Source organism: Benincasa hispida, chromosome 7 (assembly GCF_027475165.1).
Source record: "Benincasa hispida cultivar pf3 chromosome 7, pf3_genome.v1.1, whole genome shotgun sequence".
NCBI classification, from domain to species: domain Eukaryota; kingdom Viridiplantae; phylum Streptophyta; class Magnoliopsida; order Cucurbitales; family Cucurbitaceae; genus Benincasa; species Benincasa hispida.
This window is the reverse complement of record NC_143484.1, coordinates 7,882,416-7,909,388: the sequence shown is the minus strand read 5'-3', so window position 1 is coordinate 7,909,388 and position 26,973 is coordinate 7,882,416. Positions and strand designations below refer to the sequence as shown.

At 35.7% G+C, this 26,973-nt stretch overlaps 1 protein-coding gene across 1 annotated transcript; it reads left to right on the top strand.

Annotated features, from left to right (window-relative positions):
• The first annotated feature begins 772 nt into the window (after window positions 1-772).
• LOC120068950 (ATP-dependent Clp protease) lies at window positions 773-22,038 on the top strand. Its single transcript, XM_090315648.1, has 15 exons — window positions 773-1,783; window positions 4,310-4,371; window positions 4,578-4,678; window positions 4,775-4,858; window positions 7,772-7,818; window positions 14,011-14,085; window positions 14,155-14,232; window positions 18,636-18,692; window positions 19,526-19,596; window positions 19,700-19,799; window positions 20,262-20,366; window positions 20,500-20,562; window positions 20,936-21,058; window positions 21,241-21,387; window positions 21,879-22,038. The coding sequence occupies exons 1-15, from the start codon at window positions 1,097-1,099 to the stop codon at window positions 21,951-21,953; spliced, it is 1,875 nt and encodes a 624-aa protein (XP_090171774.1). The 5' UTR covers window positions 773-1,096; the 3' UTR covers window positions 21,954-22,038.
• Window positions 22,039-26,973: the final 4,935 nt, after the last annotated feature.

The window sequence follows — 26,973 nt, the reverse complement described above, 5'->3', positions numbered from 1 at the left end:
ATGGAATGAAAAAATCCTAACATTTCCGCCAATCTCTGCTTTTTTTCATTATTCTTGAGGTTTTTCATCAAATTTATATGTTACTTGACATTTTTTTTAAATAAAAACATCAAATACTCAAAAGTTCCAAACGTCAAGTAATGTGGTTTTTGTAGTAGTGACCCTAGACATAGGACAAAACCCTTAGAACCAAAAAATTGTATTTTTAATTACCTAAATTCATATTAGCCATAAACATATAGGTTTAAAGGCTAGCCTTCTAAACTTATTTAATTGAACGTCAAATAGGTGTCAAATCTGGTTTATCATGCATTTTACATTAAGCTTGTTGGGTGTTAGAACAAATAGTTCTTGGGTGTAAGTATACACTACTGACAAGTAATATAAAATGGACAAGTCCACTATCGAATCTCAAGGGAACATAGTACAAGTAATTAGTTTTGATTAAAGGAAGACGTCCTCTAAATTTGCAATCGATGGTGACCAAAGAAATTGAACTGTTTCATGGTGTACTTTGAAAATAAAGAAATATAATTCTGGAAAAAACTATTAAAAAACTGATGTGAAAAAATATGATGGAAGGATGAGATTTAAAGGAAAGTTTCAACCTATAAAATAGACATTATGCCCTTTATATACCCACAATTACTCTCCTCAACTAGATTCAGACACAACCTAGCATGCAACCCATATGCACCCACATTTTTGCTCTTTCAAGCTGAGAGAGGTTAAGTCGGATGCAATCAAATTGCTATAAAGATTGCTATAAAGAATATAATGTGGATATCATAAAATTATAATTAAATTATCACCTATGTTGGGTGCAATAAGATTACAAGATTGATTATAATAGAAAAATGATGAGATGCCAAAAGTGACCACGAAATTTTTAGTTCGAATCCTTACTTCTCATGTAGTAAAGAAGAAAAGGGTGTGGGACGCACTTTAATCGGGAGTGCACACAGCTGCCACTGTTCTGAGCTCAGAAATTTCTTCACTGCAACTTTTGCCGGCGCTGCTCATATTTGCTCTTCACAATTCCACAAGAACTTCGAAATCCGTACAATCATCCGATCAGAATACTCGAAAAACCACTATGATTCCACGATTCAGAGTCAAGAACACCGAATTCATCAAGCTATTCACATCCATGAGAACTATCACCACCACTGACTCGCCGTTCCACCGCCGTTTCATAACTCCCCTTCCGTCTAAACCCTTTCTACAACCCCATGCCGCCGCCCGTTCCGCCGGATTGTTCCTTTGGTTTTCTCAGAGACGCCACAGTTGGAAAGGGGCCTCCGACTACGATTACATTAGGGCTGATGTCAACTGTCCAAGGTGCTCCAAGCAAATGCCTCTCATCTTCTCTAATCGCCCCTTGTCCATTACGGCTCGGGAGACTGGCGTCTATCAAGCCCTCAATCTCTGCCCCAATTGCAAAACTGCATTCTATTTTAGACCCTTCAAGTTGGTTCCTTTGCAGGGTACTTTTATTGAGATTGGTAGGGTTAAGGGCGCCAGGGACTTGGATGACCATGTGGGCAATGAATCGAGCCAACATACGAAAGGAGATCTTGGCGCCAATTGTACTGATGATTCTGCCTTGCCTCCACGGTGGAATGGTAGCTGTGGCGGTGGCGGTGGCGACGGTAACTTGGGTTCGGTGGAGAGTAACGGTGTTCAAAAGGGCGACGGCAGTTTAGAAATGCAGTTGCTAACTCCCAAGGAAATTTCTGAGGCGCTGGACAAGTTCATCGTTGGACAAGAAAAGGCCAAGAAGGTTGGTTTCGGGTGATATGACCATATACTGTGCTTCTTATGACATTTTTCACAAGCATTTTGTGCACATTCTACATTTGTGGCGTATTTTTCATAATTGAGGAATTGTGCGCTTCTCTTTTATGTTTCGGTTAGAAACTAAGAGTTCAAGAACGAAACTACAATTGAGGGACTACTATCTCTCCATGAGCATGGAGTTATAAAAAGTCTCCAATTAGCATTGACGAAGAAAGGAGTGATTTTAAAAAATATATTCTATTGGAAGAATGTTCCATGAGGAAGTTAGAAAACACCACCCTCAAGAAGGAACAATGAAAATTTCCGTGAAGACAGACGCACAACAAAGTTAAGGAAAAGGAGTCCCTTGATGAAGGTAGAATATACACAACAGAAGCAGATTTGAAGGATCCTAGAGAATGGATGGGAATAGGAGATGAAGAAGGGACTCACATAACCAAAAATCCTCCCAAAAAATGAGCACCTAAGCCATCCCCAATGGAGAATTTTACATTTAGTAAAAAAGAATTAAAACTAGAAGAAATGACCTTCCCAAGGATTCGTGCATTTGTCCTTAGCCCTAGAAAATGAGATCCATTAAGTGGGAAGAACCCCATATTTGCTTGCAATGATATGATGGCAGAAAGTCTCAGGCTCTAGGGAAAAACAATATAACCACTTAGCTAGGATGGCCTCATTATGAACTCTCAAATTACAAATACCCAAACTGCCCAACTCTTATCAGTTTCATAACAATTTTCCATCTGGTCAAGTTAAAAGCTTGGTGTTTCTCGTTCTCCACTCCCTCCTAAAGAAAGTTCCTCAGGATCTTCTTCCAACCTACTATGAATAGTAAAGAAGATCATAACCAATTATAGGAAATAGGTAGGAATCCCACCCAATGTTGACTGGCTGAATCAGAGTTCCTACCGCCCTAGAAAAGATTACCTTCTTAGATAATTGCTTTTGTTCTTCTCAACCATTGGGTTATAGAAAGATAGATAGAGTGTGGCGTTTGAACGTAATAATGGTGATAAGGGAATTCTGGAGCTGCCATTTGCTGCTTGATCAGGATTTGAAGAACCACCCGTTACTATAAGCTCTATACTTGCTGGTATAACTTAAGAGTTTTATTCTCTAGGCCTTTTTTCTTATGATGCTGTGGCTCCCTCTGTCCAGAGGCAAGGTGATGTAGGACATCATATGTAATTTATTTGAAAAGGAAACAAAGCTTTTCATTGAATAATAAAATTGTAATTTATTTGAAAAGGAAACAAAGCTTTTCAATGAGATAATAAAATGAAGGACATTCTATGTAATCTTGGGTAGTTCTTGACTTTCTTATAATTCTTGTTCAAGATTTTGTTTTCCAGATGGATCTTTTCATTTAAACCATAATAGAAGCAAATGAATCTGGATAGTCAATACCATATGTTTGAGTGAAGCCTTTAGCTACTAGTCTGACCTTATATCTCTTAATTTACAGCCTAACGGTTTCTTATCCTTTGGTCACTCTACTATTTCCCTAATACCAATTATGGTAAACACCCAATTACAGCCTACCAGTCTCTTATCTTTTTGTAACTCTACTATTTCTCCTCCATAACTACTTATTTCCAATTTGGATTTTCTAAAGTCTTATATATATTCTCCTTGGAAGAGCCAAGTCATTTATCCTAATTCCTAGATGTGAAGTCTTTATGACTATTTGCCAATTTTTTATATGGGATATAGGTTGCCATATGGTATTTTGTACAACTTCAAATGCCTTTTCTAATTACTATGGGAGCATCAACATGAGACATAATTGACATAATACTTTAGGGGAGATAAATAATAATGTTTAGAGACGTCAAGAAGGATCCTAGTGATGTTTGGCCGTCGGTGAAGTTCCATGTTTCTCTTTGGACTTTGATTTTGGGACTTTTTGCAATTACTCTATATGCAACATTTTACTTAGTTGGAACCCCTTCCTTTAGTGGGGTTTTTGTGGGCCCGTTTTTCTGTATGCCCTAATATTCTTTTAGTTTTCATTTTTCATTGAAAGCAGTTGTTTGTATATATATATTGCATCTGTAATCTCTTTTACTTGAAAAGTATCCTAAGAAAATGCATTTAATAGCCCTATGATCAAGTTAGGTCGAAAGTGGTTGGTTATGTGGACATAAGTATTACATCAAAATTTTTTGAGGAAAATCAAACTATACGTGGGATGTTGGAAAAACATGTTTTCACTACAAAAATAAGATTAATGCTTTTCTTTTCCCTCCTTAGTCTCTTTGTATTGTATTTGTTTTGGTTCTTTTCGTTTCTTATTTCATTGTACCTTGAGCATTAGCCTCTTTTCATTAATTTAATGAAAAGTTTCCTTAATAAAAAAATTTACCTTCCTGCCACCTATTCTGTACACTGGGATGAAAGGATGGGGGTTTAATCCAGGAAGAAGTTTAGTGTTATTTAGAATTGTCTTTTGGTCCATTGATTTTACCACGAATCTATCATTTTGATTGACTTAATGTTGACATTTCAGGTGCTTTCTGTGGCAGTATACAACCACTATAAGAGGATATATCACGCTTCATTGCAGAAAACGTTAGTTTGCAAGAGTTGTCTAGTTGTCATTTTGCAACCCTTTTCGAAATATAATTTAAATATGCTTAATATTGCTTACTGATGCATGGAGTTCACTGTGATAGTCTATATTTAAAGGAAGAAAATAGTATTATTTTTGAGGGAAAGATATTTTTCATGTTAATGATTGTGATTGGCTTTGAGTTGGTGTCTACATTTGTATTTAGATCAGGACAAGGATCGCTGGGTATTGAATTGGAGAATGATGATAATGAAATTGTGGAATTGGAAAAGAGTAATGTGTTGCTAATGGGTCCTACAGGCTCAGGTACGATTGATTTTCTTCTGCATTTCTTTCTGTGTCCAAGAGCCTTAATTTTGTTGGAGGTTTTTCATTAACCATTTATGGAATCTCTAAGGATAGGGAAGACGTTACTTGCAAAAACCCTTGCTCGTGTTGTGAATGTGCCTTTCACCATAGCTGATGCTACTGCCTTAACTCAGGCAAGTGCATTTTCGGGATAGTTATTTTTTCTTTCCTTGTTAGTGTTATGTTTTTTTCCCTTTCTAAACACTCTCTCTCTCTCTCTCTCTCTCTATATATATATATATATATATATAAACAACACAATTCTGTAAGGCCCCTAGTTAATGGTGATATTAGGATTATTAGTAGAATATTAATATAGTTATTAGGAGGGCATATTAGTAATTGCCTATTAGGTTTGTTAGGACTTTTTAGTTATAAATAGAGGGAATGGGTTGAGAGGAAGGTATGAAAAATTTTGTGAGATTTCCTTTGGGAAATTTGGGAGAGGATTCTCCACCCTCTAGAATGTGCTGAGGTATATTGTAATTTCTTTATAGATATTGCAATATAATTCTACTTTTAGTGTTCTTTGTTTTTTCTTTGTGTTCTTGAGTGTCCTTGTTAGGTGGGTATCCTAACAAATTGGTATTAGAGTTGTAATCATCTTGGGAAGAATGCACAGTAAAACCAAGAGAGAAATGGAGGATAAGATCGAGAGCAATTCGAAAAGTAGTCTAGAATCGAGGAAATGCTTGTTTGATATGGCAAAGTCCGTCGAATGAGTAGATTAAACAGTGCATATGCTTGCAAACAAGAAGGAAAACAAAGGATCGGCGTTCGTAACCGGATCCGCAAGATCATTGAAGGATAAGGAGAGCGATGAAGGAGAGAACTCTCGATATTGGACAAACGAAGGGGGAGTTGATCAGAGTAAATACAAACAATTGGAGATGCTGGTTTTTTCAGGCGATCATCCGGATTTCTGGATCTATTAAGCGGAACATTTTTTTTCGAAATTTATGAACTATTAAATGAAGAGAAGATCAAGGTTTCGGTTAGTACATTTGCACCTGATGCAGGAGATTGGTTTTGTTGGTCACACACCCGGAGTCCGATTCGAGGCTTTGAGCGTGGGGCAAGTTGAAGCAGCGGATGTTTGCATGATTCCCTCCTACTTAGGAAAGTACTCTTCTCTCCCGACTTCTATAAATTAAGCAAGACAAAACGTATGAAGATTATCACAAGAAATTCGAGACCTTAAGAAAAACAGGAAGGGCCGGTGACGGGTGCGAAATCTGAAACTTCCAATAAGCCTGTGGAAGGATCTTTACAAACGTTGAAAGGTATCGAGGTAGAAGGGATGGTGTTTTTTCCAGCAAGCTTCGTTGAGAAAAAAGTGTGTGAGGGTGAGGGTGAGGGTGGGGTTTGCATTAAATGGCAGGAAAAACAAATTGGAGGCTGGGAGAAAAAAGTGGCTAGGGTAAACACCATTATGGATGAGGACCACTAACCATTACCATGTGGAAAGTCATTGGCCCAGGGAGTTGCTTAATGGGCTGAATCCAAATGAAGGAATCGAAGCCCAATTTGAAGGCTAAAGAGAAAGCTGGTGGTCTGGGTTTACTACTTGTTCATTAAATAATTTTTTTTTTTAAAGAAAAAAGATGATTAATCAATTAAAGACTAATCTGAGGAGAAAAAAGAGATGCAACGTAAGTTATTTGTTTTTTTAAGCTGATCTTCAGTTCAAGCTTTTTTGAGCTTTTTTTTTTTTTTTGGGTTTTTTTTCTCGTTCCATATGATATTTCTAAAATCTTTATTATCAGAATTCAATCTCAATTGGAGGGTGTTTGCCTCCCTCTCAAGTGATGGTTTTTAGTCTCTTCAGCAGCCAACAGTTTTATTTGATTTTTCAGACCGTTTGTTTAAGTTTTTGCCCCAGTGTTTGTTCTTTTTGGGGAGTGTAATGCTTTGTGCTTTTCATTTATAAGCTAGTCTTAGTTTGTTTTTGGATGTGATGAGGGCGCTAAGGGGGTGTCAACCTAGTTGAGATGCCCGGGTGCGCTAGCTGATCTGTTTGGTATTCGGTTGTTATTTAGCTCATTGTATAACTCTCTTGTACTTTGGGTTTTTGTTCGCTATTCTCTTACATCAGTGAATTGTTTCCTTTTAAAAAAAAAACATCTTTATGGAAGCATGTGAGGTTCCTAGTTAGGGGTATGATGTTAGTAAGGGCATAGAGTTAATTAGCTAGGGATGCTTTGGTTATAAATAATAGGTGTTAGGGGCTTCTGAAGGGTGTGAAGAATTTTGGTAGTGTCCAACTGTCCATTGTGAAACTTGGGAGAGAGATAACCCCGGTTATTATATATTTATATTGTAATTTCTTTATTGATATAGCAATGTTGTTATGTTTAGTGTTCTCTTGTATTTCTGTGTTTTGATGCCACAGAATAATTTTTAGAAATATTTAATGATTGGACCAATCTGTCTTGATATAGTTCCATTGATTTTTGTTTTTTTTGTTAAACTACCATTTTGGTCTCTATACTTTGAAGTTTGTTCAATTTTAGTTCTGTACTTTCAATAAATCTTAAATTTAGTTTCCAATGCTACTTTATTTTTTGGTTATCTAATAGCATTTTTATTATAAATTTTGAAAATATATTCATACATTTATTAGTTCAAGGTTTTAATCGATATTTTTCCAAAGTTCAGGGGTATAAATTGATATTTTAAAAAAAATAATATAATGAGAAGTTAATAATACTTTCACAATTAGTCCCACCTATCATACAAATTAAAAGTTATTGATCAGTACAATTTTCACATCTCACCCAATGACATCAAAAAAAAAAAAAAAAAAAGGAAAAAAAAAAAAAGAAAAAAGAACTTTCAATATAAGCCTGATTTTTGATAAAAAAATATATGCTATTCCAATCAGTAACCGGTAAGCTCTAGATCTTTTCTCTTGTTTCTATATCAGGAATTTTGAGCCTGAATCATCTCTACATATTTTATTGATTCGAAATAATTCAAGTTCTTTTTACCAAGCAGCACTTTTGTCAGTTGGCTCAGTAGATTTTAATTCTCACTCTCCTTTTCAGGCAGGTTATGTTGGAGAAGATGTGGAATCAATATTATACAAGCTCCTTCTGGTATTAATTTATTTGTTTCCCCTCCTGTCTCAATTACTTTCTAAGTCGTTTTGAAGGTATTTTGACTCTTGAGTTCAAAATCTGTGTTTTGACCAAGATATGCTGAGAGTCATGGCTTTGGAATCACTGGATCATCCTCATATAATGTTACCATTTATTTTGTGTGTAACTATTACTAAGTTTTTAAAAATCCTTAAATCTAAGTTTTGATTCAAATCGTTCAACCACCTTTTTTTGAGTCCAAATGGTCCTGCGTAGATGGACTCTGAGGTTCAAAAGAGGGCACAGCTGTGGTACAGTTTGTTTATTTAATTTTATATTCAAGAACTATTAAGCTTTTGAAGCGTTAAAAAATAGTAACACTGTCTGTTTATTTCTTTGTTTTTTTTTAAGAAACAAACACTTTTCAATGATATAATTAATAGAGACTAATGCTCAAAGGTAAAAAAACTCTGAAGGGGAAGCAAGAACATTAAAATGATAATATCAGAACATTAAACCAGACGTCTAGTCATGATGAATTATAAGGGAAACATAAAAGCAATTCAATTAAGACTGATATCTTGAATAGAGTAGCCAGTGAAGCCTTTAGAAAGAGAGCAGTAGAGCACCATGAAGATGCCTTTAGATGAGCTGAACTAAAACGATCATCCTAAGGAAGACCTGTTATGGAAAACCCTTCAGTCACGCTTAAACCATAATTCGGATAACAAAGCTTTCACTGCATTAGACCACTCTCTATAGTAAATTTGCCCCTGATGAAGTATGTTTCAATTTTTTACCATATATAGAACAAAAACGAGTTCAAATTTTCTCAACTTTGTATGAACTAGAAATACTAGCAAAAGAAACAAAGAATAATTCATAAAGCAATTGTAGACTTGGGATATGTTCCTTGCATGTGGAATAAAAGACAGTTTTCATTATTTATTTACCATTGCAACATTAAGAATTTACTTAGAAATGAAAAGTAGGTTGGTGTAGCTGATTGAAAAACCTCAAGGAACTATTTTGTGATAAATTTCCTCTGGCTAATGGATCCGAGTTTGTGTCCGTAGGGGTGTTCAAGAGGAGTGATTTTAGACCCATCAGCTTAGTCACATCTCTCTATAAGATAATATTTGAAGTTCTTGCTAAAAGACTTAAGAAAGTCCTCCCTCTTATTGTGCATTACTTGCAAGCAGCCTTTGTTGAGGGGCATCAAATTCTGGATGCAATTTTGACCGCGTCTGAATCCTTGGATGATTGGCAGTCACTTGGGAAAAGAGGGGCTCTCCTAAAGCTTAATTTGGAAAAGGCTTATGATAAGGTTGACTAGTCTTTCCTCGATTCGATTTTGAAGTTAAAGGGCTTTAGTAAAAGGTGGAGGAAATGGATTTGGGGTTGCCTCTCATCGACCAACTTCTCTATCCTTATTAATGGAAGGCCGCGAGGCAAGATCTTTGCCAAACGAGGTTTACACCAGGGTGATCCCCTTGCTCCCTTTCTTTTCACAATTGTGGGAGACGCCCTTATTCGTATGATTTACTTTTGCAATGAAAGAAAGCTCATCATAGGGTTCTCCTTTGGCGTTATGACCTTTGACTTGACTCATCTCCAGTACGCTGATGATACCTGACAGAGCATTTGCCGTCTCTAGTAAACCTCAACCAATCAAATAATATTTATAATCATGAACTAACAACTTATACTAACTAGTAGCTTAAGTGGTAAATCTGAGTCGAACCATAGGGAAGCACGAAAGATTAATCCTTCAAAACTCATTTTTAGTTAAAGTGGTAAACAGAGGGGGGGTTTGGTGTGGATTGGATGATCGAAATGCAGATTAATTTCTGCGAAAAGTAAATGATATAAGTGTAATTAATCAAGATGTCCTAGTTTAGAGGAATGGAGTCACCAAATGCAATTTAGATCACTGAATTATTATCTTATGACTTAACGTTTCTTGCCTATGCCTAACCAAGTTAATTTGAATCCCAATTAACCGTCCTTATTATCTAATTAGCTAACATGAGGAAACGAAACTGCTCTAAACACATTAGCTAATTGTATTAAGCTTTAGGGAGATGCTAGGATGAACTAATTAATTTCCAATAATTGATGGGCTGGTCCCCCCACACCAAGTAGCGCTCTAGATAGGCCGAAGCGATGTGAGCCCCAACACTGGAATAGTTTTAGTAAACTGTTTGGTTCATAGTACTTCAAGTTAAAGCTAGATTATCTCTTTCCCCGTCTAGTTAACTCGTTCAATATGATTTTCACATTAAGAATGATTAAAGCATTACTTAGTGCGGTTGACTTCAAAATTAAGCAAGTTAATCTATTCTCTTGCTTCCTATGGTTCATTGCCTCAACTAAGGTTAAACCTAAGCATGGAATTACATAAACAAGTACTGGTTGTCAATCAAATACATAGAAATGCAATTCACAGTCAGTAAATTCAGAGTGAGAATCCATAAACAAGATATATATATCATAATATAAAGATTCTCCCATAATTGCAATGGTTTCTCCAAATTCTCTAAACTAAGAAAACCCTAGAACTTACCTTCTCATGGAGATGAAGAAGACAAATCCTGAAATCTCCTTGATTATAATTACAAAAAGAACATCCAAAGAATAAAGTGGAATAGAGAAGAGAGGGGAAAGGGGCTGGAAGCCCATTGGGTGATTCTTCTGCTCTAGAATCGAAGAACAATATATAAGCTAGTAGTGCAACTTTGCAACGCTCAATGCGCATTGCAACACTCCAATCGGAGCGTAGACCTCTGGCAATGCAATGCTCTTTGCTACGCTTTTGGGCTGGTCGTGCGCGCGCGTTTCTTTGAAGTGCCCGTCAAACTTCGGAGCGTCATACCGCTCTAAGATAGCGTTGTGATGCTGTGTGAAATGATAGCTACTGCCTTTGAGCGTAGATCTATGCTTGGTAGAGGGTTGCAATGCTCGATCTAGGGGCATTTTGGTAATTTATCTCCTTTGAAGTCCGGATGCTCAATTTAGCTCCAAATTGCTCCAAATTAACCTTGAATGACTTGTAATGGTCGACTCTATCTCCTAGGCGCTCGAAACCCTGTAAAAACATTAGTTGAACACATTACACATAGTAATGACCTCGAATTAAGAAGAGGAAGATAGCATACATCAACACCCTTTTTTGCTCTTTGGGAGAATGAAATCTTTCGACTTGGTGGATGGTTGTCAACTTGTTCCTATTGGTTTCGGGTTTGTCTCTTAATGTCTTTAAGACCTCTCTTATCGGTTCAAACCATGATAATGAGGAAGTGAATCTCTATGTTGCAAAGTTTGGTTGTAAAGTTGAGTTTCTCCCGTTCACGTATTTGGGTTTTCCTATGGTCGGGAAACACAAAGCGAAGGAGGCTTGGATTGCTCTTGAAGAGAGGTTTAAAATTAAGGTTGATAAATGGAGGGGGATCCTCCCTCTCTAAGGGTGGTAGACTGCTCGCCCAATTGGTGCTTAACTCTCTCTCTCGTGTTACTTCTTCTCTCTTATGCAAGCTTCGATCGTTACTGTCAATCGCTTGGAAAAGATTATCAGAGACTTCATATGGACGAGGGGTCCCTGCAATCCTAAGTCCCACCTTGTCAACTAGAGTGTGGCGTTTTTCCCCATCGACTTTGGTGGTCTTGGAATTGGCTCCCATCATCAGAAGAACACTGCCTTCTTATGAAATGGTTGTGCAGGTTTTGCCATGAAGAAGACACTTGAGATGTGTTATTGGGACCATATATGGGGTTGATGCTCTTGGCTGGGCTTTTAAAATGCCTAAGAAGGGGAGGAAATCTAGACTGTGGGCCAACATTTGAAAGATAATTCTTTAACTTCACAGAGTTTATCGTGGGAGATGGGAGATTGGTTGGGAAGACAGGTGGTGCGACTCTCAATCCTTTACTCTGAAATTTCCTGATACTTATACTTTATCTCTAGAAAAGGATACTGTGATTATGACTTGTTGGTGTGCCTTTAGCCAATCCTGGAACTTGGGTCTCAGATGACCAACTTTTGATAGAGAGTTGGGTGATTTGGTGGCAGTTTTGAAAACCTTAAACTCTTGGACGCCTCAAGATTCTCATGATTGTCTCAAGTAGAAGTTAGATGCCTTTGGAAAGTTTACTACTGAAGCTACTTTTTTGATTCTCATTGAGAGAACCTCTGCCCTTCCTTTAATGTCTCTTGTATGGAGGCTCAAAATCCCTAGAAATGTTAAATTCTTCCCGTGGTCCTTTGCTTATAGAAGCTTAAACACCCAGGAGAAACTTTGAAGGAAGCTTAAAAATTCTTCCCTTTGCCCTTCCATTTGTTGTCTTTGCCTATAGTTGAGGAGTCCCGGACCATTTGTTCCTTCACTGTGACTTTGCCACTATGAGGTGGGCTCCTCTGGTTAGAACGTTTGGGCTGGAGTGCTGCCTACCTAGTAGGGTAGACGATTAGATGGTGAATAGGTTGGACTGCTTTGCGTTCAGTGGCAGAGGTAAAATCATTTGGAGATGTGCTACTCATTCGCTCCTTTGGTGCATTTGGAAGGAAAGAAATAACAGAATTTTTTAAGATAAGTTTTCTCATTTTGATTCTTTTTGGATGGTTGTGCAACACACAAACCCTTGGTGGTAACGACTCGACTCCCTATGACTTGTGCTAGATCGTTACTATACGCATGCGTACTTCTCAAGACGACATTTTCCATGAATGGGCTAAAACTAAATAATTGTTATAAAATAAATAACTTTAATTAAAACTAAACTATTGAAAATCTTTAATCAGGATACCCTTAATGAAATAAAGCATCAATAGAAAATTTTATCTAAAACAACCATCAGTATAGAAACTGAAAGTTTTCTCAATTTAATTACAAAACTAAGATTTTAAAACATGAAAACATGGAAACAGGAGTGGAAGCATATGACTAGTCCCAGTGGCACGATCACGGATTTCTCCTATCATTCGTTGGTGTGCCTTTACCCTTACCTGAAAAACATAACATAATAAAGAATGAGTATAAAATACTTAGTAAGTAACCTCACTACCGGAGTCAAACTATGCACTTATATCCAATAAATGCAACGTACTGGTGGGACATGCATATAATAAACTAAGTCTTGGATGGCCACCTAGTGAGCGATTTAACTCAACCTGACATGCATATGGTGGCCCGAAGGTTCACAAACATAGTAGGGCACCTGTCGGCACCCGATAACATAGTAGGAAACTTGTTAGTTTCTAGTAATATAGTAGGAAACCCGTAGGCTTCTGGTAACATAGTAAGAAACCCGTAGGCTTTCGATAACATAGTAGGACACCTGTCGGTTTCTGGTAACATAGTAGTATTAGAAGAGTAAATCGTCACTTTTATCTATAGACATATCATGCTTTCCGTAAATTTCACAACATAAATCATAGTACATGTCTCATGGTCCTATACATAATCATATCAGTAGCATACTTAAATCAACATGCTCATAAAACAGTTCTTGGCATATCTTGCTTCTCAATTCATCCTGTCAAAACATAGAATAAAGATTAGTAACTCAACTTTAATTTATATTATGAAAAATTATTTTGTAAAATTGTTCAATAAAAGAACTATAAATATATGTATTTCATAAATAAAGGAAATACTTTTAGACTTCATAATATGTTCAATTCAACTTGATTCAATCCAAACTAATTTTAGGTGAACTCATGAACCAATCCAACCCATACAATTGGTGAGGTTTCATGTTTCTTTATGGGTTTTGGTTTCGAAGACTATTTGTAATTAGTTTTTAGGTAACATTTTACTTAGTTGGAACCCATTTAATGGAGTTTTTGTGAGTTTGTTTTTTTGTGTGCCCTTGTATTCTTTCACTTTTTTTTTTAATGAAAGCCTTGTTTTAAATATATAAAAAAAACCACCAACCCATACAATTTTGATTTAATTGGTCTTTCAAAAGGATAAAAAAAGATTTAATTGAACCCGAACTAAACATACAGGTTGGGTTATTAAGTTTTTCAGGTCATTGGGTTTTTTGAACCACACCTAATAATTTGTTTTTGTCACATACTTAGCTTTACCATTTTAGGAAGTATGTGAAGTCTAAGGTCGAAACTTTTCCGTATTTTTGTTAAATATTTTCATGTTTTCATTATTTGTCCTTTTACCTTTGCTCGAAATACACGGTGCTTTAATTGTACAGGATGCGGAGTTCAATGTAGAAGCAGCTCAACGTGGGATAGTATATATTGATGAGGTTGATAAGATAACTAAGAAGGTATAGCATGGTCTAAGATCTATTGGCAACTTTATCGTATTTGTCATAACTTGCTTTATTTCTTATTAGAGTGAGAGCATAAACTCTGGCAGAGATGTATCTGGAGAGGGGGTCCAGCAGGCACTTCTGAAAATCCTTGAAGGAACCGTGGGTATTCAATTTGACAGTAATATTTTTCATTTTTGTTGTTGTGCGTTATTTCTTATTTATTTATTTGTTTAACTTGTCTTGCATTGCTTCATCAGTAACGACCCAAACTTTCGAGTACTTTGACAAGGGCCGTTATTGATAAGCACACATTTACATTTAAAACATTTTGACCATTGAAGCAAAATTCGTTAAAACAATAAAGAAAACTTCAAAATCAATTTATAAAACTTAATAAAAGCAAATAAGCAAAACATTTATTCGGGGTCCCCTAAAATCATTTACAAAGAAATCAATTAGAATAATAAAATAAAATTTTCTGTCCAACATTAAAACTTTCAAATACCTAAAAAAAACATAGATTGAGCGGAAGCGATTCCTTTGGTCCTCTTATGGCTCTGTCCGGGTCCCGTCTGTCGCTCGTCAAGCTGTTCTTGTCATTACTTGAAAACATAAAGGAAGAAAGGATGAGTATAACAATATCTAGTAAGTTATTCGCTATTGAGCCTTGTAGGTAACCTGTTAACTAGTTTATCTAGGCATCGGTGTACATCCATATCATATCAGTCGTAGTGATCCCGAAGAATTGCATATTAGTCATAAATACGATCCGGAAGAAACACACATTAGTTGTGTTGTGTATCCCGAAGGTACACAAATCATTTGTAAACATGAATCCGGAGGAACATGCATCAGTCATAGTGTGTAACCTGAAGGTACATGAATCAGTCATAAATATGAACTCGGAGGAACATGCATCAGTTATAGTGTATGTTATAATTCTATAGTTAGGGTTTTCCATTCTTGTAAATATTTTGTGATATTTTCTTTTTCTATGTTTTGTACACTTGTATATATTCATATCTTTGGTGAATGAATAGAGTATTCTGATTCTTTCTCAAACCTAAGAGTTTTACATGGTATCAAAGCAACCTTAACAAACTTAGGGTTTTGTGAACCTTAGGGTTTGAGAATTTAGAACCAGTTTGTGATACGTTTAGGGTCTTGTGGAGAGGTGAATTTACACTTTTGCTCACAGTCGCCGTCTTTGGTTCGTTCGCCGTCATTAGTCGCCACCGTCGTGGGAAAAAAAAGGCTATTTTTTCAACACCACCCAGTCCATCGAGGAGCCCAGCTGTTGATCTACAAAACCCCAAAGTTCGGATCCCATCTAACCAGCACATGGGGCTCACGTGCCGCTTGTTCCAACTTGCCATCCGTCCATGCGCCGGTGCGTGTAGGCGCGTGCGCCATCGATTTTGGTTCGCCTTCTGTGGGTTTCCTTAGTGTTGTTGACTCTTTTTGGTGGTGTGTGTGTTTGGGATATATAGATATACTCACTGCTTGTAAAGACATCTCTTCGGTAAATTAAGGTTTGATTCTCTGCTGTCTGGTGTCTACTTTTTGAGGTAATGGCTGATAAGAAACCAGTAATGTCTGAGATTGTTCCTATGGTGTCAAAAGTAACTGAACACAAGTTGAATGGATCCAACTATTATTCATGGAGATCAAATCCAGGAGGTGTTTGCTATTATTGTCATAAACCTGGCCATACGAAACGTGAATGCAGAAGGTTGCTGAACAAGAGGTCAGAGGATGCCATCACCCTCTGCACATGTCGCCTCTACTCCTGATAATCTTGACAAGTCAATTACGATTTTTGCAGAGGAGTTTGCTAAATTTCAGCAGTATCAAGAGTCATTGAGGGCATCATCTTCTACTCCCATTACGGCCATCGCAGAGACAACTAACATTTCTAAATACCTTCTTTCCTCCACGTCAAAATGGGTCATTGACTCTGGCGCTACAGACCATATGACAGGTAACCCTAGTTTATTCTCTAACCTTTATACATCTATCTCTTCACCTAATGTCACTATAGCTGATGGAACCTCCACTCTTGTTTTAAGATCAGGAATCGTCCATCTCACTGAATCAATTTCTCTGTCATCAATTTTAAATTTACCACATTTCTCGTTTAATTTGATTTTGATCAGTAAACTCACTCGTAATCTTCATTGTTGTGTCTCATTTTTTCTTGGTTATTGCTTATTTCAGGATCTTATGACGAAACAGACTATTGGTAAAGGGTGGGAATTTGGAGGTTTTACATCTTTGAACCACAAACACCTACGGCCATTACATGCTCTAGCATGTCTTCTCCCTTTGAAGAGCATTGTCGTTTGGGTCATCCGTCTATTTCTGTGTTGAAGAATCTTCGTCCACAACTTCAACATTTGTCTTCTTTAGATTGTGAGTCATGTCAGTTTGCTAAATTTCATCGTTTGAGTTTGTATCCCCGAGCCAATAAACGAGCTAGTGCTCCTTTTGAATTAGTCCGTTCTGATGTTTGGGGTCCATGTCCTGTTAAGTCCAAAGGAGGGTTTAGATATTTTGTTACATTTGTCGATGACTATTCTCGTGTTACGTGGTTATATTTAATGAAAAGTCGTTCTGAGTTACTTTCTCATTTTCGTAACTTCCATGCTGAAATTCAAACTCAGTTTAGTGGTGCTCTTAAAATCCTACGGAGTGATAATGCTAAGGTATATTTCTCTCATGCACTCAAATCTTATTTAGATGTCCATGACATTCTTTATCAATCTTCTTGTGTCGATACTCCATCTCAAAATGGGGTTGCAGAACGAAAGAATCGTCATCTCCTTGAGACAACTAGAGCTTTGATGTTTCAGATGCATGTTCCAAAATCCTATTGGGTTGATGCTGTTTCCACAACTTGTTTCTTAATAAATCGCATGCCCTCTTCCATTCTTAAGGGTGAGATACCTTTTTGTACTTTATGTCTCAAGCAACATTTGTTTCCCATTCCACCCAAAATATTTGGTTGTACCTGCTTTGTTCGGGATGTATGGCCTCAGCATACCAAGCTGGATCCAAAGTCCTTAAAATGTATTTTCCTTGGTTATTCCCGTGTCTAAAAGGGGTATCGGTGTTATTGTCCTAGTCTAAATAAATATTTCGTCTCAATTTATTTATTCTACGATATATTTATATACTTTTCATCAAGTAAAATGAAAAGGTTAGCTAGAACAGGTCAAAGGGTTTATGGCCAGGAGGCTACGAAAAAGAATCGAAAGATGGAAGCTGTAAAGTGATGTTGTTACAAAATGATTTATTGACCGTGCTTTATTTGGAGGTTTAGACAACATCAAGGATATTTACGTTTATGGAGTGCTTTGAGTAAAGACTCCTTAAATTAATTCCTTTTAGATTTTGCTCACTTGTGCTACATTAGCATTCTCCAAGAGGGTGCTGGAAAGATTTTTAAATTGACCTTAGCCGATTCTCTTTCATCTATGATGATCATCCATCCCAATGTTCCAAAATTATTGTTTTTCTTCCTTCATCAACAAAAATGCTAGTATAATTTTTCATACGGTTTCAGAATTTGGAAACATTTCATTTCCACCAAGGACTTCTCCAGCAGAAGGCAGAACTATAAAGATTCAACTGAAAATCCATCATGTTCCAGTATTCCTAGGGAGCTTTGGTCCAGCATGAGGTTCCATGTTTCTCTTTGATCTTGAGTTTTGAAGACCTTTTGTAATTATTTGGCAACTTCTTACTTAGTTGGGAACCGTTTCTCTAATGAGGTTTTCCAATGGGCTTGATTTTTTTGTACCTCGTATTCTTTCATTTTTTTTCTCAATGAAAGCAGTTGTTTTTTTTTTTTTTTTTTTTTTTTTTTTTTTTAGAAAAAAAAAATCCATTAGGTTCAAGTGATTTCTAAGTTTATGATAGGTACCAACATTCAGCAGATTCACGATACCAATCATTCTTTTTCTTCCGTGTTCAGATCTAAATAATGTTCTTTAAATTGTCTGACTAGCGGCCTTGAAGTGCTTCAAGGCATCTGCCTATGCTAGGTAAAAAGAAGCTTATGCCTCTATGGATAGAAGTGTCTGCCTTTGAGGTGTGAAAGGCCTAAGCGTCAGTGAAAAGTGAGGAAAAAAATATTAATTACAGCAGATTAGGGGATGCTGGCGGTGGTGAGATCCCATTTAATGGGGTTTTCAAGGGAAAAAAATTGCCTTGCCGACTTAAAACAACCTGACACAATTTAGGGGACAACTTGAGTCATCTGTTTTACTCCCGTGAGTACCGCAGAACTTCTTGGATTTTAGCAGTGAACTGTGGTATATTCATATTACTGACTCCGAAGTCTTTCTTTGGGCTCTTTCTCAGATGTTTTATGTAGTTGTAGTTCATTTAGAATACTTTGTATTCTTCTTGGATCTTGCGGTTCTTTGTCTTATTATCATCCACTGTATATTTGCCTCTTTATTAATGAAATCTGGCTTCCTACTTTCAAAAAGAAAAAAGAAAAACAAAAATCATTCCGAACTTCTCATTCTACTTCTAAACCATTTACTTTATTTCAGGTAGTGGATGTTTCAGACAAAGGTGCTCGAAAGCATCCTGGAGATGATACGATTCAGGTGGAGTTGAACTGCAATTTAATATTGCTTTTATTGGTTTTCTTCCTTGATATATTTATAATGTGCAATCACATTCGAATGTTAGCTCTACTTTCAGCTACCTTATTAGGTACTTAACATGAAAATTCATTTGCTTTCTCACTCAATTGACGAGAAAGGTCTAGAAGTGATGAGCCATCATTTTAAAATATTAAGTTATTAACTTCTTGAATTCACATAGTCCAAAACCTTTTCTAGTTGTTTGACATTGACAACTTGTGGGCGATCAGTCACTGTAAAGGCTCAAGCTTGACCTAGGACCCAACCCATGGATTTGACCAATTGGATCGAACTTTGGATCAGGTTGGGTGGCCCATTGGATAATTGATTTTTTAACTATTTTTTGAAAAATATTTTTCTATATTTCTTAAAGTTGAAATTTAAAAAAATATAGGGAAAAAAAATCTATTTGTGTTCTTAAACTTCGGGGTTGTATCACTTAAAACCACAAATTAGTATTATAGCAATAAAAATTCTAAACTTCATAAGTGAACCAAGTTAGACCCCTTGTTAGTATTTCATTTTTAAACTGTTGATACTTAATTTTCATGAGCATTAGTCTCTTTTTCATTTCCTTAATGAAAAATCTCGTATCCTCTTCGAAACGTGTATAGAACTTTCTTTAAATGTTGGAATTAATATATTTATTATCTTTTTTGAGATAGGGATTAGTGTATTCATAGAGAAAAATACTGAAATTAAATATTGGATAAACTTTCCGTTCTAAAATTATCATTGCATAATTTTCACTAATGTGAGTGATTTTTCATCTTCTCATCTTTTATGAATGGCAGATGGATACAAAAAACATTCTCTTCATATGTGGTGGTGCATTTGTTGGCTTGGAGAAGTGCATCTCTGACAGGTATAGCATTGCTTCGTTCTAAATGTCAATAACTGATGAATTTTTGTTTTTACCCTTTTAATAATCCATGTATGGAAACTGAATATCAACGCTCTTTCTACAGGCAGCATGATTCTTCAATTGGCTTCGGGGCTCCAGTTCGTGCCAGCATGAGAACCGGTGGATTGACTGAAGATTTAGTGACATCTTCGATGCTCGAATCTGTGAGACCTTAAACCAAAAGTTAAGGCCCGTTTGGTAGCCATTTTGTTTTTGGTTTTTTGTTTTTGAAAATTAAGCTATGGACATTGCTTCCACCTCCAAATTTCTTCCTTTGTTATCGACTAAAAATAGTTTAAAAAATAAAGCCAAAATTTGAAAACTAAAAAAAAAGTAGCTTTTAAAAACTTATTTTTGTTTTTGAAATTTGGCTAAAAATTCAGCCATTGTACTTAAAAAAAAGATGCAAATCATTGTAAAAAATCGGGAGGAAATAGATTTAATTTTCAAAAACCAAAAATAAAAAATGAGATAGTTTCCAAACGGGCCTAAATTGTTGCACTACGAAGTATTTTTGTTATTATATCTTTGGCATTTTCTGAACTGAGGCTTCATTTACTTCATTTTTTCCCTTCCATTTCACAATTTGTCTTCATTCAACTACTGAAATGGTCTTTTAACTTTAGGTAGAAAGCAGTGATCTTGTTACGTATGGTCTCATACCTGAATTTGTTGGACGATTTCCAATTCTTGTGAGTTTGTCAGCTTTGGATGAGGATGAACTTGTCCAGGTTTGTCTAGTCTTTTGGGTCATATTTACTTCGACCATTGAATTCTAGCAACGGCCATATTTCTTTATTCTGTTTTTGCCACTTAACTCTGGAAGATATAACAGATTTCTTTATCCTTATTCCTCTTTAATAGGTTCTTACAAAACCAAAAAATGCGATTGGGAAACAGTACAAGAAGATGTTTAGAATGAATGATGTAAGTACTTTTTTAAATATAATTAATGAACCAGGCATTTATTACATATGTGAAATGTTAACCTAAGTTGCTTCTTCTCCAATTTATCAATAAAAGAAGTTAAATTGCAAATTTGGTCCTATAGTTTGATGGAAGTTAGAATTTAGTCTACATGGTATTGTGATTTAGAATTTAGTCATTATGGTTTGATAAAACCTCACAAATAATCTTTAATTTTCTCCAAACGATAAGGACCAAATTCTTACTTCAAACCATAGGTACCAAATTTGCAATTTAATTAAAAAAAAAAAAAAAAAAAAAAAAAAACTCAAAGAACTTGTAAATCCAATAATCTTCTTATGTGTTTACTCCAAGTCCTCATATGATTTTGCAGGTTGAATTACATTTCACCGATCGTGCTTTAAGAATGATTGCGAGGAAAGCAATGAAAAAAAACACAGGTGCTAGAGGATTAAGATCCATTTTAGAAAATATTCTGACAGAAGCTATGTTTGAGGTATCACATTTTGGAGTGCAATGTGTTTGTTTATTCTTCATGGAATTTTTATCTTCCTAATTTCAAAATCATATTGGTTCTGAACATATGCTTTTTTCTTTTCCAAATATTTATAAAATGTTAACTCGTTTGTAAGTTTGAATACTGGAAACTGCTGCGCCAATTAAATTCATTATATTCAGGTTCCAGAAACTAACAGCATAAAGGCTGTTCTGGTTGATGAAGAAGCTGTTGGATCAGTGGACGCTCCAGGCTGTGGAGCGAAAGTTCTTTGTGATGTCGATGAATTAAAGCAATATTCAAAAGGTGAAATAGTGAGAAATCTGAAGGTATATTCTCATGATGCCCACTTGAACCCTTTGTCGTCCCATTTTTCTGTTGATCCTTTGCTTCAGTTTGAATGTTATGGATATGTAACATTGGCAAAGATAACGTACTTACCATTTTGTGCCATCATTGACATTTACGTAAATCCTCTCATCGATTCATCTTCTAGAAGGGTTCAAAGCTTATAAAAAAAAAGTGTCCCAAGCATGTCGTGGACGTGCTGGATACCTTTTTTCCCTAGTATTAAACGTTTATCCAGCATGTGCCTGAGCATGTCCATGTTAGAAACCAATGATATGTTAGAATAGATTGTTCGTGGTACTGAATGAATGATATAATTTTTGTGAGACTGAAGTGAATGGTTATTTCATTAATACAATGAAATGTTTTGTTTGCCGTTTAAAAAAAAAAAGAGACATGAATTTTCAGTTCTCCTCATCAAATTTTTTTGTGGCTATGAAGTTTGACATACTATCTTTGCCCTGATGTACAGGGAAAGGGTGTTTTGGCAGACGAGGGTCGGTTCTCAAATGGAGTCGAGTTTCCATCTGTAACTATGAGATTGTGAATGCCTTCTGCAGACCATAATGTAAATTTATTGGACAAATCAGTATCAATAATAATAATAGGTAAGCATCCACTTTTTCTGCTGATTTTTTTTCCCCAAAACGGAAAACAAACTAGAGAAGAAAAGAAGGTTAAAATTAGGTGATGAAGTTACAGGCATAGTACTTGGTGAATTTATGGAAATATGGAGTAGAAAATATGTGATCTTAGTGAATAAAACTTGGAAATTCTTTCCAATTTCTTAGAAACTTGAAGGACTGACTAGAAACTTGATGTAATCGGGAGAGGAGTTCACGAGAGCCATGTGATGTGAGTTCTTTTAGACGATTAGGCTTTTGCTCGCTTGGAACATCGAGTTTAGTGTTGTAATCAGGGAGTTTTTCCTCCGTCCACCCTTTCGTTAGAAGGGTTGATTTTTTAGGCTGGTAGGGGTTTGTGCCATTTTAGGGGTTGGTTAGGGATCTAGTAAAGTGTGGTCCTTTGTTAGATTTCATGTTTCCTCAACTTCAATTTCAAAGACCTTTTGTTACTATCTTATAGGTTCTATTTGCATAGTTGGAATTCTTTTGTGTAATTTGGTTCCTATTTTTGTGTGTTGGTTTTTTGTACGCACCTGTATTCTTGTATTTTTGGGGTGATTTGACAAATATCTCACTTTAAAATGAAAATTTGAAAAATATTTGAACACAGTTTTTATCCCGAAGAAATGTTGAAACGTAAAATATTAAATTTACAGTGATTATTTAAAAATATGAAATATAACAAACCTAACAATCAAGAGAATTACACACTATTTTAAATGCAAAATCTAATAAAAAAAATTCAAATTTGTGTAAATAAAGGTATCATAATCTAATTTAATAATTCAAAATAATCGAAAAAAATTAATCGTATGAAAGCAAAAAAACAATCCTTATAAAGCACACGGTGTTTGCAAAAATACAAAGTCTAAGAAAAAAATATAAACAAAATCAATATGAAAATAAAATAAAGGAAAATTATTTTAGATGATAAAATTGTTAAAAATATTTATAACTAATAGTAAAATATCACAAACAGCAATAAATAGAGATATACTATTTATGTCTATTTTTATCATGATAGGCATAGATAGTAGTTTATCGAACGTGGTCTTTTATAGATAAATTGTGATATTTTGATATTATTTGTAAATATTTTGATTCATATAATCTCAAAATAAATTTCATTAAAAAAATATATAATTACAAATCATAACTACATATCATACTATAACACAAATACAAAGCTTGCGCACTACCTCGATATTGGGTGGAAATGGAAAAATGGAGATTAATAATTTATAGCTTCAATTGATTGTTCTTCAGTTCTCTCTCCAATGGTTTCTTGACACACTTTACATTTAATTTCATACTATGCTCTATCACTTTTTCTTAAGTCATCAGTTCTGCTCTATTCCTTTCAAATTAGCTTCCAACCTGTGTTTTAACTGGACATGTAATGCACCTTTTATTATAGTGTCACCACCCATGCATTAATCATCTTCTGGCTACATACTTCTTTTCAACACATGGTTCCGTTTTCACCACATTGTTATGTTTGTCAAGCTTTTTATGCATTCACACGTTCTAGCATAAGTTCGATAAGTTTTGTTTTTTGTGTTCTAATTCCTGCATTTTTAGGGGTTAAATTGTAACATTTTAGGATAATTAGTTTTGCATGTGCTAAACACAAGAATGCTATTTTTTCCATGATATTTTTTTCAAGTTAATATATTTTCTACTTAATAACCTTAATTATTCTATTTAAGAAAAAACAATAACTTGTATTTCTACAAGTTATCACACCCTCCAAATTTAATTTATTATTTTTCTTTTAGTAAAAGAAACATTTAAGTGATAAATGAAATCAAGAGAGAGCTCTAAGCACCAAAAGGTGATTACAATAGAGAGTGTCAATTATGGACTAAGAAAGATAAGCTATAATGAATAAAAAGGTGTTTCATTTTGCACCAAGAAAAAGCAGTAGACAAACCTAATTCTATAAAATTATTAAGGAAGAAGAATCCTAGAAAAGTCTTCGATTTCTTTCATCCCACAAACTCCAAAAAAAAAAAAAAAAAAAAAAAAAAAAAAATAACGGAGCCAACCAAATTGTCTTCTTAGAATCACCAAATGGATGACCAACCAGAAACCAGAATATCATAAATGTTATTTGGGCAAGTGAAGGACCAATCAAAGGTCTGCAAAATAATATCCCAAAAGCTAGTAGCAAAAGGGACGGTGCAAGAACAAATGAGCAGGAGATTCAGCGTGTCAGTGACACATGTGACACCATGAAGGAGAAATAGACATATATGCCATATGACGCTGCAGACGATCAACAGTATTAATGACACCCAAGTTAAGCTCTCAAAGAAAGATCTTAATCTTTTTAGGACAACGATCTTTCCAAATCTCAGAGTAAAAATCAAACAAAATAGGATTCATTGTGTCCACCAAATCAGTCATAAGGGATTTAACAGTAAAAACCAAGGAGAGATTGAGAATCCAAGACCATGAATCAGAATAGGATCGCAGTCTAATAAAGGCCAAGTGATGAGATAAGGATGCCCATTCAGAAATCTCCAACTCAGTGAGTCTATAACGTAATTGCAAATCCCATGCCGGTGAAGAGAGAATCCAGACAGTAGCCATAATAGCAGCTTAATGGGAAGCAAGAGGATAAAGTTGGGAATAAGTTGTGGATAGAACACCATAGCTAAGCCAGGAGTCATTCCAAAAAGAAGTAGTAACGCCATCACCAAGTCGACGACGGATATGATCAGCAACCAAAACAATGTACTGATAAATAAGCCTCCAAGGAGCTTTAGATGAACCTTGAGTGGAAAAGGAAGGCTAAATGCAGTCCAAAGAATAATGCTTAGCTATGATCAGATGTCTCTATAACGAGTCTCTCTCAGTTAAAAACTGCCAATTCCATTTAGCAAGAAGAACTGAATTAATTACCAATACCAATGACCAATGCCACCCAAAAGTGGAGGACGCTGATAAATCTCCCAATTCACATTATGTATGCCACCATCACTTCTGGAACCTTCCTAAAAGAAATTCCAAACCAACTTGTCCAGACAATTAATAACGGAAGTTGGAGCCAAACAATGACAAGTAATAAGTAGGACGACTAGAAAGAGTTGTCTGAATGAGGGTATGACGACCCCCCTTTAGAAATAATGGCATACTTTCAATTATGAAGTTTATGTTGAAATCTCTCCACCAACGGTTGCCAAAAGCTAACAAAATTAGAATTTTCTCCCAAGAGAAAACCCAAGCAAGAAGTTGGCTAAAACCCCCTTTTGCAACAAAAAGAACTCAATCACCAATCAAAATCAGATTTAGGTACATGTATCCCAAGGAACTCACTCCTGGTAAAGTTGACTTTAAGCCCTGATGCATATTCAAAGATACATACAATGTAAAAAAGGTTTTGGAGTGCATGACGCTCAATGATAGAGAGCAACAATGTATCATTAACAAACTGTAAGTGGTTTAGAGAGAAGGGTCGAATTCCTAATAAGGTGTGCAATAGTAAGACCCAAAGAGGAACTGTGGTCCAGAAGGCGACTGAGACAATCAACAACTAAAATAAATAGGAAACCGAAAAGTGGGTCACCTTACCTGATGCCTTGGGTTAGAATAATCTTCCCACGAGGATGACCATTAATAATAATGGAGTAGTTGACACTAGTGATGCATCCTCGAATCCAGGAGCACCAAAGACAACCAAACCCCTTACTTGAAGCATAGAGTCAAGAAAATCCCAATCAACTGTATCAAAAGCTTTTTCTAAATCAAGCTTAAGCCCTACCCTTACTTTCTTAGAGAAAGACCAATCATCAATGAGTTCGTTAACAATCAAGAAAGCATTAAGTATTTCTCTATTGGCCACAAAAGCAAGCTGGTTGGATGCAATAGTATAGGAAAGGACCATCTTAAGATGGTTCAAAAGAACTAGAGTAATAATCTTGTATGCACAAGGAATAAGGCTAATCGACCGATAATCCAAAATCGATTTAGAGTTAACTATCTTAGGAATAAGGCAAATATACGTCTCATTCAATCTAGCATTAATAACTCCAAAGGTAAAAAATCCTAAATCAAAAGCTTTATGTCAGAATTATAGTGGATCGAAAGTACTTGAAAAACTCTACAGTGAAGCCATTAGGGCCAGGAGATTTGCTAGTGCCAAGAAAGGTGACAACTAGAAAGACCTCCTCTTCAGTAAAGGTGCATGCCAGATTAATCTCCTGGGAAGAAGAAACCGGACTCCAATTCAGATTTGTTGGAAGAAAGCATTGACCGCCATCTTTAGTAAATAAGGTTGAATAGAAATCCAAACAATGTCTTGTGCTGTCAGTAGGCTAGTACTATTCTTGGAAAGGATTTAAGTAATTAAGCTCTTACAATGGCGAACAACAATTATGTGAAAAAACTGAGTGTTTTTGCCCCCTTTAATAAGCCATTTAAGCTGACAACATTTTTGCCAATGAATATGCTTCTATACTATCAAATTTTCAATCTATTCATGAAGTAAACGATAGCTAATGATTTGATCCTCACTGAGAGGGCCCATATCTTCCAAATCATCTAACTAAGAAAGTTGTGTCACTAGAGAAGGTAATTTGGAAGCCTTGAGACGTTGAGTATTATATTCCAATTACGAATAATAGATTTCAAACCTTACAGTTTCGTCATTAATTGATGACCAGGCCAATCAGTAATAGGGTGAAGAGCCCATCGATCTTCAACAAGAGGACGAAAAGAAGGAACTTGCAACCATGAATTCTCAAATTTGAATGGGTAGAGCCCCCAAACAACATTGCCAGAGGAGAGCGCTATAGGAAAATGTTTCGATGTGGTTTGGTCCAGATGTTTAAGAGAAACTGATCCAAATTGTTTAAGACAATTTTCGGTAAGGAGGAAACGATCCAACAAACACAGATATTGAGTAAGGTTAGAGTTGGATCAAGTGTAACTATTCCC